General features: G+C 42.3%; 1 protein-coding gene across 1 annotated transcript; it reads left to right on the top strand.

The window, feature by feature from the left end:
• The first annotated feature begins 11567 nt into the window (after positions 1 to 11567).
• Positions 11568 to 12403, top strand: LOC144890910 (uncharacterized). The gene is made up of 2 exons (XM_078772808.1): positions 11568 to 12020; positions 12133 to 12403. Exons 1-2 carry the CDS (start codon positions 11602 to 11604, stop codon positions 12206 to 12208), a joined length of 495 nt encoding a protein of 164 aa, XP_078628934.1. The 5' UTR covers positions 11568 to 11601; the 3' UTR covers positions 12209 to 12403.
• Positions 12404 to 15346: the final 2943 nt, after the last annotated feature.

Raw genomic sequence — 15346 nt, 5'->3', positions numbered from 1 at the left:
GGCAGGTGATGAGCAGTGCCTGGTTTCCTCCAGACATGATGCTTAGAATTGAGGCCAAACAGTTCAATCTTGGTGTCATCAGACCACAGAATCTTGTTTCTCACAGTCTGAGAGTCCTTTAGGTGCTCTTTTGCAAACTCCAAGCAGGCTTTCATGTGTCTTTCACTGAGGAGAGGCTTCCGTCTGGCCACTCTGCCATAAAGCCCAGGCCGGTGGAGTGTTGCAGTGATGGTTGTCCTTCTGGAAGTTTCTCCCATCTCCACACAGGATCTCTGGAGCTCAACCAGAGTGACCATCGGGTTCTTGGTCACCTCTCTTACCAAGGCCCTTCTCCCCCAATTGCTCAGTTTGGCCAGGCGGCCAGCTCTAGGAAAAGTCCTGGTTGTTCCAAAGTTCTTCCATTTAAGAATTATGGAGGCCACTGTGCTCTTGGGAACCTTCAATGCAGCATATTTTTTTTTGTAGGCTTCCCCAAATCTGTGCCTCGACACAATCCTGTCTCTGAGCTCTGCAGGCAGTTCATTGACCTCATGGCTTGGTTTTTGCTCTGATATGCATTGTCAGCTGTGAGACCTTATATAGACAGGTGTGTGCCTTTCCAAATCATGTCCAATCAATTGAATTTACCACAGGTGGACTCCAATCAAGGTGTAGAAACATCTCAAAGATGATCAAGAGAAATGGGAGGCACCTGAGCTAAATTTCCAGTGTCATAGCAAAGGGTCTGAATACTTATGTCAATGTGATATTTCAGTTTTTTATTTTTAATAAATTTGCAAAACTTTCTAAAATCCTATTTTCTCTTTGTCATTATGGGGTATTGAGTGTAGATTGATGAGGGAAAAAATGAATTTAAACGATTTCAGCATAAGGCTGCAACATAACAAAATGTGCAAAAAGTGAAGGGGTCTGAATACTTTCTGAATGCACTATATGCTCTGCGCATGTAATAGATAGACCGTCCATCTTCCCTAGGGTGCCTCTCACCCTTTCACCCCAGTATCCCCTCTCTGTTTCATGTTATTTTCCCCGCATCTTAATTTCTGGTTATCCGCTCCCCTCGAGAAAACGTAACTCTTAGCAGCGCCATCCGGATTCTGTTCGACGTGAAGCGCTCCGAAGCCAGGGGGAATTTGTGAACTCGAGGCATTCACGTTCTCATGAAAGGCATACAATTGGCCAGAAGGCCATATGCAGATGCATGGATCAAGGAGCCTTGAAGTCATAGTCACATGCCCTGAGGAGCAAATAAAAGGTGGGGTGTGAGCTGGGTTTGGGGGTCTATTGCATCTATTGGGGTGGGGCGCTCATTGTTGCTGCTGCAGCTGACGTGGAACTTCGGACCTTGGTGCCAATCGTCCCGGTTTTCGCTCCTCGGTTCATGTTCATGGAGGCAGCTGTTGGAGGAGGAACAGCACAGAGAAGGCAGAGAGAAATGCCCCTGAATCAACTCAAACACATCAGGGTTCATTGCACGAACCTCATGGCTGTCTTGTGGTGGGTGCCCGATGAAATAAGCATTCTGATAAAGACCTGAGTGAGCTTTTGGCACCCTCCACAGTGGCCGTATGAGGACTGACACCTCCCAGTGCCTCCAGCTTCATGCAACCTCCTTTGAGGGACAAGGCTCATTGTTAAGGTCAGCCAATCTGTCTCGTCCTTTCCCCATTTGTCTCCTACTGTCGAATGACTGAAAGGCCTTATGTTGTCTTGCTAATAAATGTTCCTTGGTCTGTTCATTAGATGCATGTTATTAGGAGTTAAAAAGGAGCTTATCATTGATTTTATTGGTTGTTTGCTGTGCTTGGTTTTTGAAATACACATAGAACTGCTTGAATCAACTTGGTCTCTTGTGAATGTGTACAACTCTTCACAATCCCGATGGCCCAAAGATGGACAGTTAGCCCAAACGGCTAGCACTCCATCAAAATAAGCTTTGGCAAGCCACAGTCCTGCTCGGCTCGTAATTAGTTACTGCCGGTTGTGTTGCACACGACGGCCGGTCGAACTCTGCAACCCCACAGAAAGTAAGCGGGACATAAGATCTGCAACCCTTTTTGGGGTTTCGGGCTCGGCTGGCCAGTGTGGCCATTGTTTAGCGGCCTAAGATATCTGGCCATCAAAGACTGGATCACGTGTCATGAAAACAGCCACCGGCGTAGGACCAGAACCTTGGTTTGAGCTTGAGCCTGGGCTCACTGCAACAGTATTATATGATTCCTCATCTTTCACACTCTTTCTCCACTTCTTAAGAACGAGGAGATAGTCTAGATGATAGTTGCAGCCATTTGGTTCCATGTACGTCCAATGTTTTCCTTATTCCTTTCGGAATAGAGTGTTTTCCATTTCAAGCCTTTCAGTTGTAAAGCCGAGGAGCACTTGTTCATTGCGATTTGTCGAATCATGAACCAGAAAGTGAGTACCTTCCAATCCAACTCATGAGTTGAGGTCCCACTGCTGTATTAATAATGTTGTGGGCAAGGGCCTTTTCAATGGCCATTCTCAAAATATTGTAATGTTCTTTTACTGTGCCCTCCTCTTCATTATTTGTGGAACAGTTTTTTTTTTTAAACACCTTTAGAGGCCATTTTTCCCCGCAGAGCAGGGGTTGGCCCTTTTCGGGCACCTTTTGGAAGCAATGTTTTACGGCCGGATGCCCTTCCTGCCACCAACCCTGCTAGTCGCCTATTGTGACACACAGGGAATTACCAGTGAACTGGTACTCAATTTGCCGACTTCAGAAGGATGACAGGCTGAGTCAACCCCTCTGGTATTAATTCAGCGATTGACCGGGATTCAAGCCCAGGATCCTAGGATCCCAAGCCGGCACCCTAACCGCTAAGCCAACACCAGGCCTTATTTGTGGAACAGTAGGTAAAGATAATTGTTATTGCTCGGTTTCCTCAGAAATTTACAATCTCTATTCTTTCATTGGGCTGGCAGGATGGCGTAGAAGTATGTACACTCACCTCTAAGCTGTCTATAGCTTGGGTTTGAATCTCGACCCAGCTATGAACTGCCATCCCGGTCGGTGTCTCACAAGTAGGTTGATTCATCAATCTGTGTGCCATCCTCGGAAATGGGCATTAGGTCTGCCGGCATTTGTTCCTGGAGACGGATAGTTCTCACATTCTTTCCCTCGTGGTCCCCCTGTGCTGTCTTTCCCTCGTGGTCCCCCTGTGCTGTCTTTCCCTCGCGGTTGTCAGCTCTTTCACGAGCCTCGATTCAGTATAAAAAAAAATAAAAAAATTCATTGTTGCCACCTTGATTAGATTTTTGCAATGCAAGAGTTTTCTCCCTTTGCTTCAATGTTCAAACCCGCTGCGTCCTTGTTGCTTTGAGAGTGTATTATCATAAGATCTGGAAAGACAAGAAGTCAATTGAGGTGTAGGCTCTCCGGGAGAGAGAGGATATCAGGGGCTTTAACCTTGGTGCTCTTATTTGTAGTCATCAACAGTTTTTCGATTGCTCGTAGTCACTGCGGCCGCAACTCCTGCAGCATGGTTTTCTTCAAAGTTTGCCTTCTTTTAACCTTTGATTCAGTAACCTTTATTCGCAAGTCAGCAAGTCTAGTGTGGATGGCCGATTGATCTGTGGTATCAATTCATCCACTTTTGATAACATTTCCTCCATCAAGTGCTCCACAACATCAAGCTTTTTCCATTGCTCTAATAATATTAGTCAAAGCAGTGCCACCACGTGCAGGTTTCCGAGCTACCACCATTGGGTCAATAAAGAAGGTGCACAAAGATAACACACACAATATTTTCACAAATTGTTAAAATGTGTGATGAGACACCATGATATTATTACAGAATTATCACTGAAATGATTTAACAGACAACAATACTTATAATGAATTTTTTCTTGGGATTGTTTACTCCAAATTTGTTGAGGCTTCTCCCATTTGTGTTTATGTTCAGTTGTGTTTATATACCTTCCTATTGAGTTGTCAATCCAATCTGGCATCAGTGTGGATGAGTTGCATAATGTAAACTAGAACGGCACTCAGTAGAGACCATACCTCCACCTGGTTGGCCATATCACTCAGTGGTGAAGAATCACTTAAAAAATAATCACTTCACTTTACTAAGTGAAGAATCACTTTACGAGCTGGATCCGGATCTTCACCAAAATCGAATCGATTCTTACATGTCACACACAACCTGTCCAGCAACTTTCATCCAAATCCATCCATAACTTTTTGAGATATCCTGTTATGTATCGTTTTTTCCCCTATCTCCCAATGGTGAAGAATCACTTAGAAAATTAAATAATTCTCATATCCGAATCCATATTCAGATCTTCACCAAAATCGAATCGAATCATCCTTGTCAGACACCCAACCTCTCCACCAAATTTCGTCCGAATCCGTCCACAACGTTTTTGAGATATTTTGTTCACAAACAAACAGACAGACAGACAGGGGTGAAAACATAACCTCCATCCACCTTTGGTGGTGGAGGTAATAAAAATGTTATCCTTAATTATTGATCGAAGTCTAAGATCTAAAATCTATTTTTGATCAATTATTTTTGTTGAGTTGAAGAGTTTAGATAAACCAGAGCTTTCTTATAATCGGTCTGTTTATGGGCTACTGTTTTTAAAGTTTATGTAAATCCGTGGGCAGTAGAGAAATAAAGTAGCTTATGTTTGTAACTCTGCCAGTTTCATGTTCTCTTTGCACATCTATGGTAACCAGTTGTTACGAAATGTGGACAGTTGGTCTCAATTCCAAGGGCTCCCTGTTCACCGTCCTCGTGATTGGACACAAAATGTACTGAGAAGGACTTTTGGACCATTGGGGATGTGGAAGTTGATTCCTTCGAGATTGTCAATCAGACCTCTGGAAACATGCTGAGGTTTGTCTCATGATGGACATTTGGGGGCAATTTATATTTACCCTCGACAGAGGAGAGGGTATTGCATTTGTCTGTCTGTTTGTCCTTTGGTCCGATTGACAGGAAATTTTCTCCATACGTGCACCTCCTCCTGTATAATTTTATAATAATGATGACGTCATCGGTCACGTGGTATAGGCGCCATCTTGGAAAAACCTAAAAACTTTGCATCTCTATATATCTCCGAAAGAGCTGCATAGAAAAACTGAGACATGGCTCATTGCAATGAACTCTCCATGGGGAATAACATATGTTAATGAAGATTCCATAGGTGCCTCCATTATGACGTCATAATTCTACGTCATAAGTACAAAACTTCATTCGATCAAGATGAAATTTGTTGAGCGTCATTTTGGGATAAATTGGTGGAGAAAAAAGTGATGTCATCGGTCACGTGGTTCAGCCGCCATATTTGTGTTAACACAAAAGCCTTAAAACCACGAAAAACACGTCATGGCGATGGTCTGCAATCTATGATTGCTCTTTCTTGCTTCAATTAATTTGCTAACGGGGTCTGAAAACCAAAAACATGCCAAAATTTCAATGAAGAGTGCACACTTTCCATCGTGGTTATTTTTTGTGATCAAAACCCGACTCTTCAATGAAGACTGCACACTTTCCATCGTGGTTATTTTTTGTGATCAAAACCCGACTCTTCAATGAAGACTGCACACTTTCCATCGTGGTTGTTTTTGATGATCAGTGACTCTCTCTCTCTCTCTCTCTCTCTCCCTCTCTCTCTCTGGTTTGTTGGACTCCTTTGAGAACAAGGACATTAGAACACTTGTGAATGTGTATTGCACAACAGGCAAAGTAGACAGACTATCATCGGGATTTATATTCAGGGGCACAGCATCAGATCACACAAGCCAGGTTGCCAATAATTGTCTTTGGATGTTTTTTTTTCATATTCCTTATTCACCTGACCTCTCCAACAACCTTGAATACCACTGACTCTAAAACTCCTCCATGATATTTGGTTTGTCACGCACCAAGACAGCTGCCCGATATCTACTCTCAGATGGCAGGCAACAACAATTTCATCAACATTCTAACATGACCATCTGCAAACAAATTGCTTGCTTCATAGATCATCTGATCGTCAACTTCCACTTCAAGCATTTATTTGTTTGAAGCAGAAACATTTACCCAAAGCTGATTCTTGGAATTCTAAGCTTGTACGTTTCTGCTCAGATATTACTCAGTAACTTAATCCATAACTTATGCTTGTCCATAAATCACTAGAAATCATCTGAAAATGCAAAGCCCCTCCATCAGTTTGTTTTTAGACGGCGTCTTCTTCTTCCTGCTCTGCTTCTTCTTCTTCTTCCATATGCTCAAAATAACGAAAAGGTTTTTAAAAATACAAATTGGAAATTGATGTATGCAGGCCAGGTTGTGTTTCTCTGGTTTGTTGGAGCTTTAGATCTAAAAAAAAAATCAGCTTCTTGCTTTTCATTGGTGAACCAATTATGTGACCCAATAAGCAAATTCTTAAAATTTCAGGTCAATCAGGTGAAAATTGGTGATTTTATGCAACCATTACCTTTTGACCAAATTATTAATTTGTCTTCTCCATTTTATCATAATATCATAATAAGGCTTTGGTGAAAATTTGATGACAAAACTCAAATGGTAAATTTGAATTTCAGGTCAATTGGATGAAAATTGATGATTTTAGGTGGCCCTGACATTTGACCTTTTGACAAAAACATAACTTGCCTTCTCCATATCTTAGGCCGAAAAAAATATATTGCTGGTCTCTGGTCAGGCCAAAGTTCCAGAATTTATGCGGCGATGCGTTTTTTCTTTTTTCTTTTTGAAAAGCATGGATTGCACATATAAAGGTGTTGTTTTTTGTGTCCTCATGCCTTGCTCATCTGCCGTGGCGCCGTCCAGAGAGAAATTAAACACAGCCAATGGGACAGGTCGGCCTTTTTGTAAATAATGAACACAAGCTTAATAGGTTATTTTAAAATGTATTTATTCTGAAAATCATTAAGTTCTTCAAGCATATTATCGACTGCCATTTCGTTCTCGAGATCGCCTCGCCGTACCGTCAAACATTCCAATGCGTCGATCGCATCAACACTGCACATGCGCAAGTGGTTTAACAGGCGATTGCTGAAGCATTTGAATGCTGAAAAAACCGCGCATGCGCAAATGACTACACCCCGGACCAATCTTCGTGTACAGGATGACACGCTGCATGTGTATCAAAGCCGCGCATGCGCAGATGGGCTGTATGGTGTGGTTCAAATTGGCGCATTCGCAGCTGGGCTAACGAGGAAGCTCTTGAATCCATGCTGATGGTCTCCCACGATCTCTTCTCCCAGTCCGCCAGATTATCACAGACACTTACAACTTCATGACAAACGAGATAGGATCCAGGTCTAACTAACGAGACCACCCGCAGCTCTCTAAGCCTTCTGGTTGCTTCACAAAAACCCGACAAATAACGTCTTTGTTTCAATAAATGACAATATCCAGCCGATTGGATTCATGATGGCACGGCACACAAAACTACTCATATCTTTGGAACGGCTGGTTGGATTTGGACAAACTAATACTGCAATTCACCAAATGTCTATCTGTCTGTCTGTCTATCTATATGTTCCCAGGTACCGCAAAAACGGCTGAACCGATCGCAACAAAATTTTGGGTAGGTAATCCTGGGACCCCCTGGAGTAAAATAGGCTTTTAAAATATTTTTATTTTTATTGTTTTTATTGGCTTTATTGTTTTTCCAAATTTCCCCAATTTTCCAGTTTTTCCAAACACGATGGAATAATATTTACCGATATGAACTGTGATGTTGCTTTTATTGAAATTCTACAAATACTGTTGAGATTTTGATGAGAATTATGAACCTGCCGCGAATGCGGAAGTGGACAGATGACGGCAATGCGCGGGTTTGATAATATCCCAAAACAACCTTCATTCAATCGTAATGTTAAATCGTGAAACGTTAATCGTGTTAATCGTTTTGTTGAAGTATCAATTGATGATTGGAATTGAGTGAATACAATTACGATTTTGAATTCGTAGTTGTGTTCACCCAACCATAAATCAGGATTTAAATATTTGTTTATGTCACGAATGTTGTTAAAAGTTTATTTTTAACTCAACTGGACTATGTCCAGCTGAGTTTTTGTCGACACCTAGTGTCCGTCGTCCGTCTGTCATCTGTCTGTCTGTTTGTCTGTCGTCTGTAAACAATTCGACGTCTACGCTCTAAAAGTCACAAATATTTGTTAAAATTTGATGAAACTTGTTATGCAGCATCTGTAAGACATAAACTAGTTACCTTCGCAAAAGCGGAAGGTTATGTTTTGATCGCTGTGTATTTATTTGTATGTCTGTGTGTGTGTGTGTATGTTATTCGCATAACTCAAAAAGTATTCAACCGAATTGCATGAAATTTGGTGGGATGATTGGTTATTATACGGGACACATTTGATTAGATTTTGGGAGCAATCGGGTCAAAGGTCAAGGTCAAGGTCACGAAAAGGTCAAAATCGTATTTTTGTTGTTCTGTTCCCTACACTCCCATGCCAAGTACAGAACAGTAGCTGCGGCGAAGGTATGCGCTCTACCGAGTGCCCGTTCTAGTTTGGGATTGCATTTGGGCGTTGCACGCCCAAAAATTGGCGTGGCAGGGCGGCCATATTGAAAATCAATTTTTGTCATATATTTTTAGCACATATAAACTATATAGTTTGTGGTTCTATTATGCATATTCTAACCATATTGATATAGACCAGTTGAGTTCAGGTTTCCTGGAACCTCTAGTTTTATATTAATGTTATTTAATTTGTGATTGGAGTTATGTTATTTGAAATGAAAAAAGAGATATCGAGTTCAAGTGAATGACGAAATGCCGTGATGGTTTCTACTTTCTAAACGTGAAATTCGCGGATCGCCATATGCAGATTCGCCACGGTCCCACGATCGATGTTTCAAGACGTGAACGTACCCGTTTGTTTGTGAACGGTACGCTTTTCATGGAAGTCCTTCACGAACTTGCTGTCCATGTCTGACGTGCGACTGAAGGTGCTACAGGAATGTGTTATTTATTGGTTTCATGCTTTAGCATTCGCCGTTTCTGCATTATCTGTTTGCTTCTGGCCTCCCAACCGTGCGTAGCACGGGTACTTCACTATAGTCGAGTAGGAAGAAGGGGTCCCCATGCACTGAGTTGCTATATTTTTTAACTTACATTTTTGGAATCCTCAAGGTGTCTAGTAAACGAATTTTCATGTTCCCAAGACGAAATATTGTCCCATGGGGTCCGTTGGCTGCCATCTTTGCAGCCATCTTAGATTTCTGATGAAAATAGATAATTGGCATAACTTTTAAACTAGACATCATACGGAGACAAATGGCGCCATTTTTCTGGCTAATTCTGGCCTGAGGAATCGTTTGAGAGGGTTATTTTCATGATTTAAACAAGATTAATACAATATAACTCAAAGTATGCAAAAACTCAGTAAAATTTACACTCAAAATCTTGCCAAATGTCGAACTTCGAATATACAAACTATAAGATGCCCATGCATACTGGAAATGATAATAATTCTGAGTAATTAGAGTTAAATAAGACAATATAACACACTATTAATTCGTTAAATTTAAATAAGAAGGAAACTGCCACTAATGTTCTCATTTTCCACGACAGGTCAAGTTACAGAAGCGGTGAGCAATGTCATTTTTTCATGTCAATGTCAATTGGCCATTCCACACCGGGATGAATTACATGGGTGTGGTGACTGGTCACAAATGCAGGGGCTCAGGCTACTCTGAAATCCTCATTGAGGCTGGACTCGTCACTAGTGGCTGCCTGAATAGTGTGCTGACTGGGAAGGCATACGCTAAAGCCCTGTTCTTTCTCAAAACAGTCAGTGAAGCCATGGAACGGTTGTTAATTGAGAGATTCACCGAGGACGAGAAAGTTGAGATCACTAACCCCGAGGCCCTGCTCAATCTCATGCAGACATTGTAGTCGCGAGACCCTCGACCTTACTTTGCAGGACACTTCAACTCTCACCATCCTCGAGAAGTACTGTATGTGGCCTATGAAGACGAGGTGCACGCCGGCCACCTTGGCAAGACTGCTACATTCTGGCTCAGCGTGATAAACCATACCCGTCTGGTCCTAATGTTGCAGTATTCTGTGAAGATTAACAACTTGGCTCTCTTCCACAAGTGCAACGGGGATATGGCAGACCTATTCTTTGCATATGATGGGCCAAACTACTCCAGGTAAATGTAATTTAAGCCTAAAATGTGCATCTTAAAATTTGTATGGTGAGTAAACCAGTAGAAATGATTTCTTTATCTGATTTGTAGTCGTGATGAAATAGTTACTTGCATCCTTTCTATCCCTCCATAGGTACTTGTTGTGGCTGGAGGTGTTCCTGACAAATATCAATCAGTCTCATCATGGAGCCAAGGAGCTGCTGAAAAAGGGTGGCATCGCGGTGGCACGGTCTCTCATTCCTGGTGCTCTCAGCCCGGTGGACAAGATAGGCTATGAGCCAAGGGGGTTGGTCGGTACCATACAGATGGAGTAAGGCTCATTGTGATTTTTAGCAAGATATATGTCCCTAGATATGAAAAAAAAGTGATAGCAGTGTATAACTCTCGGCCATCTCTGTGTTATCACCCGAAATATTATTATACGCCTGCTTCGCTTCGCCAAAAAATGTGATATTTGCTAAAATTGGAATAAATATGTTTTTAAGGACCACAGAGTGCCAATAATTTGCATACTGGATGTCAACTAATATAGTAATAGAAATATAGAACATTTGTGGGGGTTATTTATCAAAATATTGATATAATGACAAAAAATATGTTAAATTTCGTGAAAAAGTGGTCGAAATCGCTTCGAGTTCAGAATTCACATTGTACATTTTTGTCAATATTTCAAAAATGAAAACTCCCAGAGTAACATTTGACCCCTCAAAATCTTCGCAAGGAACCACTGCATTGGAATATATCATTACTTTGTAATATGGTGGTTGTTTGGGGCACATATTTTGGCAAAGTTCAAAATATGTTCAACCATACCCCCTAATTTTGATATTTTGGAACGAAACATAGCTTTTGAACATTTTAGGTTTATTCGTCTTCTACTTTTGGTATCTCAGTGTAATTTTTGGTATTAGCTAGTATCCTAAAGTAGGTTTGTAACATCAGCTACATTATATTTCACAATGCATGCAAACTTGCTCCACACTCTAGGTTTATCATGATCTCTCGAACAAATCCGATCTCGATCTCGATCTCGGCACTCTGTGGTCCTTAAAAACATATTTATTCCAATTTTAGCAAATATCACATTTTTTGGCGAAGCGAAGCGGGCGTATAATAATATTTCGGGTGATAACACAGAGATGGCCGAGAGTTATACACTGCTATCACTTTTTTTTCATATCTAGGGACATATATCTTGCTAAAAATCACAATGAGCCTTACTCCATCTGTATGGTACCGACCGGTCAATTTGGGGGGTCTGGCTCATAGCCTAAGACGATGGAGGAGACCTTCATGAAGTTCGTCAAGTCAGCAAGTACTGAAATACTATTACTACTTTGGTGTTTTAGATGAAAGTTAGTATTAAAATATTTTCTATCACTCCATTATTTATCTCTCCAGGTGGATTCGTAGGGCTCTTCTCCATGTCCGGTGCCATACGATGTCAATCCGTGTTCAGTACTTTGAGAAGATGCTAGAGATGTGTGGCCTAATCGACGACCTGGACTGTCCGAAGGCTGGAAAACACCATGAGCTGGAGAGAGCTGAGATCAAGAAGTCTGAGGAGGCAGTTCAGCGTACCATCTCTGCTATTCGCAACTTCACCAATCCTTTCTCCTTGGTCGACAAGGACCATCTCTACAGCCTGGCGTCTGGTGCTCCTGCTTCCCCGGAGGTCGAGTTGGATGTGCTAAATACTGAGTCAGCTGGTAAGGAGGCAAAGAAAACATTCATCCGAGATCGTTTCGTGAATGGCTCTTCTGAGGCACTGTTCTTTGAGCCAATCATGAAGCAGAAGTTGAAGACGATGGAGGCGAGGCCTCCAACAAGACAGTCAAGATCACTACCTCTCAGGGAAAGGTATGTAACCCCATCATCCTAATATACATATAACAATAATATAACATTGTTGCAATACAATATGCATGCCTAAGTGAGGTCTAAAAAATTGTTCCCATGTTCATCTTTGCAGGTTATCCAGTACGGTGAGCAAAGTGACCTCGCTTTCATGCTGCTCATCAAGTCTCAGCACTTGGACGAGCCCCTGAATCTTGACGAGCTGATGCGATACTCGCTCATTCCTGTCCCTCACAGCCTCGACACCGCCGACGGGTTCTTCAATAAGACCAACAAGGCCGCGATGCTTCAATTCTTGATGGAAGATACTCCTGAGGATATGCCTTATCCAAAAGATGCCCTTTACCTCCAGGATGGCAATGCACTTTTTCATGCCCTGAGGAACCTCCCCCCAACGTTTGGTGATATTTGTCTTCAGATTCTAGATCAAATGGTAGCTAAGAAGAATTTTGTCCTCCTCATTTGATTCATACAATGCTGACTCCATCAAGACTCAGGAGAGATTGCGCCGTGGCTTCTCCCAGCGGTATATCCTGGAGGGGCTGGCAACAAGGAAGCCGAGTGACTTCAAACTATTCCTGGCCAACAAGCAGAATAAGACACAGCTCTGTAACCTACAACCTATAACCTAGGTGTGGCAGAGCAAGGCAGCGGTATCTCGGTCTCGAGAAAAGTGGGACAACGGTGGCTGTGGTGGAGGGCAAGGCGTATCAGCTGGACTCATTAGATGGCAACGTGAGTATATTCGTGAGTACGCCAGACACGGACATTTTCATGATCCTTCTGCACCACGCTCACTCCATCCCACTCACCATCTACCTCGATACCGGGACTGGAAAGCATCGCCAGATTGTGAACGTCAGTGAACTTGCAGAATCGAAGGGAGTGGACTACTGAACCACGATACTCGATCGGCCTGTACGTGTTCACTGGGAAAGATGTAACAAGTGCCTTCAAGGGCAAGGACAACGTCAGACCCCTGAAGAAGCTGCAGAGCCACCCCAAGTACCACACTGCCTTCAGGTGAGAGTGTTTTCTTTATTTCAATTTCAGTAGTATTTCATGGCAATCAAGTAATTGCTGAATATACGTAACAGTACATCATGATTTTGCAATGTACCATTATATCTTTTTCAGAAAACTCGGTGATGAATGGTCTGTAAAACCAGAGGTGATGGATGACATCGAGGCATTCACGTGTCTGATGTATGCCTATGCCCGGGAAAAGCCTGTCAATGCCGTACGCAGCATCATGCTGAAGCAGATGGTGGGGGAGGACGAGCAACTCACGACCAAATCTAAGGTGGACCTTTCTCGGGTACCACCTTGCAGAGACAACCTTGTCCAACACATTGACCGTGTGAACCACCGCCTTGCCAACTACAAGCGAGCTAACAAGACGATCTTCTGGTGCCCCAAGCTCTATGATCCTGTACAAGGCTGGGAGAAGACGGAGGAGGGTATCTTGCAGCCTTTGTGGTCGTGTGGCCCCATCCATCCTCCGTCCCTCATTGACTTGGTAGAGAAAACTGCTGAGGAGGTGAGGAGGATGAAGAGGACGAAAGGGAGCAAGAGATTGATTATTAGGAGCTACTCGATGACGATGATTAGATATACAGTAGTGCGATGAAAAAATGGCATTGCTTACCGCTTCTGTAGCTTGACCTGTTGCGCAAGATGAGGACATTAGTGGCATCGTTTCCTTCTTATTTTCATTTATTGAATGTGTTATATTGTCTTATTTAACCCTAATTACTCACAATTATTATCATTTCCAGTATGCATGGGATCTTATAGTTTGGTATATTCGAAGTTCGACGTCTGGTAAGATTTTGAGTGTAAATTTTACTGATTTTTTGCATACTTTTCGAGTTATATTGCATTAAACTTGTTTAAATCATGAAAATAACCATGTCAAACGATTCCTCAGGGCAGAATTAGCCGGAAAAATTGGGTCATTTGTCTCTGCATGATGTCTAGTTCAAAAGTTGTGCCAATTATCTATTTTCATCGGAAATCTAAGATGGCCACAAAGATGGCAGCCAACGGACTCCATGGGACAATATTTCGTCTTGGGAACATGAAAATTCGTTTACTAGACACCTTGAGGATTCCAAAAATGTAAGTTAGAAAAATATATCAACCAGGTGCATGGGGACCCCTTCTTCCTATGAGACTACTTGTATTACTATAATTCACCAAATGTCTGTCTGTCTGTCTGTCTGTCTGTCCATCTGTTCCCAGGTATCGCCAAAACGGCTGAACCCATCGCAACGAAATTTTGGGTGGGTAATCCTGGGACCCCCTGGAGTAAAATAGGCTATATTGTTTTTCCAAATTTCCAGTTTTTCAAACACAATGGAATAATATTTACCGATATGAACAGTGATGTGGCTTTTATTGAAATTCTACAAATACTGTTTAGATTTTGCTGATTTGCGTGTGATATGATTTAACGAATGTTTAAAGAAATCGTTTAAAATAAAATAAAATCCTTCAATTTCTGATATTTTGCCTTTTCATTTGGGCCTCACAATTGAAGCCCCACCCATAGGGCGGGTACCGTTGCTAGTTATTATAATAAAGCTTTGGTGAAAAATTGATGGCAAAACTCAAATGGTAAAAAAGTTGTATCCCGGACAAAGAGACACACACAGACACACAGAAGTGATTGCAAAACCCCGTCTCCTGCTGCGCAGCGGATGCGCTAACGACGTTTTGCATCATGCAGAGGAGACACCTGTTTCTCTTTGGTTATGGGTACCTGATCTGTTCGGTGGTGGTAAACAACTTGGCCGGTAAGTTCGTTAATTAAAACTTTTGTTTTGGATATCTCATGATACCTGCACCTCTAATCTCTCCACTCTGGGTTGGAATCCTGACCCAGCTATAACCTGCCGCCCTGGTGATTCACAGGCAGGGTGCTTCATTAATGTGTGTATCGTCCCTCGGATGGACGTTAAACTGGGCAACCCATCTGAAGCATTAGTTGGTGGACATTGAAGATCCCACAATCTCCTTCACAAAGAGTCGGTGAGCTATCGGTGGCACCCTGAATAAATTCCTAATTCCTACCATAACTACTGCTGGGAAGGCAATGACAAACCACCCAGTATAACCATTGCCAAGAAAATGCTTCAGCAACTGTAACAGAGTATGGTTCATCTGAATCATGAAGGCTGAGACAGCAAGTGTAGTTTGTCAGGCCATGCATGTTGACTTTAAGACTAGGTAGGCATGCGCTTCAGGTATGACTACTGTATGTATTTTGGCCTTTGTAGGTGTATTGTATGGACAACCTAAGCCATGTACTTTTCGTGTCTGTGCTG

Source organism: Myxine glutinosa, chromosome 2, assembly GCF_964187855.1.
Source record: "Myxine glutinosa chromosome 2, kmMyxGlut1.1, whole genome shotgun sequence".
NCBI lineage: Eukaryota > Metazoa > Chordata > Myxini > Myxiniformes > Myxinidae > Myxine > Myxine glutinosa.
Note: the sequence above shows the minus strand (reverse complement) of the source record. Positions and strands in the feature narration are given on the sequence as shown.

What these genes read in the sequence shown, in the direction of transcription:
- LOC144890910 (XM_078772808.1), top strand. Translation starts at nt 11,602, where the DNA reads ATGTCAATCCGTGTTCAGTACTTTGAGAAGATGCTAGAGATGTGTGGC. An exon ending in TCACTACCTCTCAGGGAAAG is followed by an intron (nt 12,021 to 12,132) that starts GTATGTAACCCC and finishes TCATCTTTGCAG; the next exon opens with GTTATCCAGTACGGTGAGCA.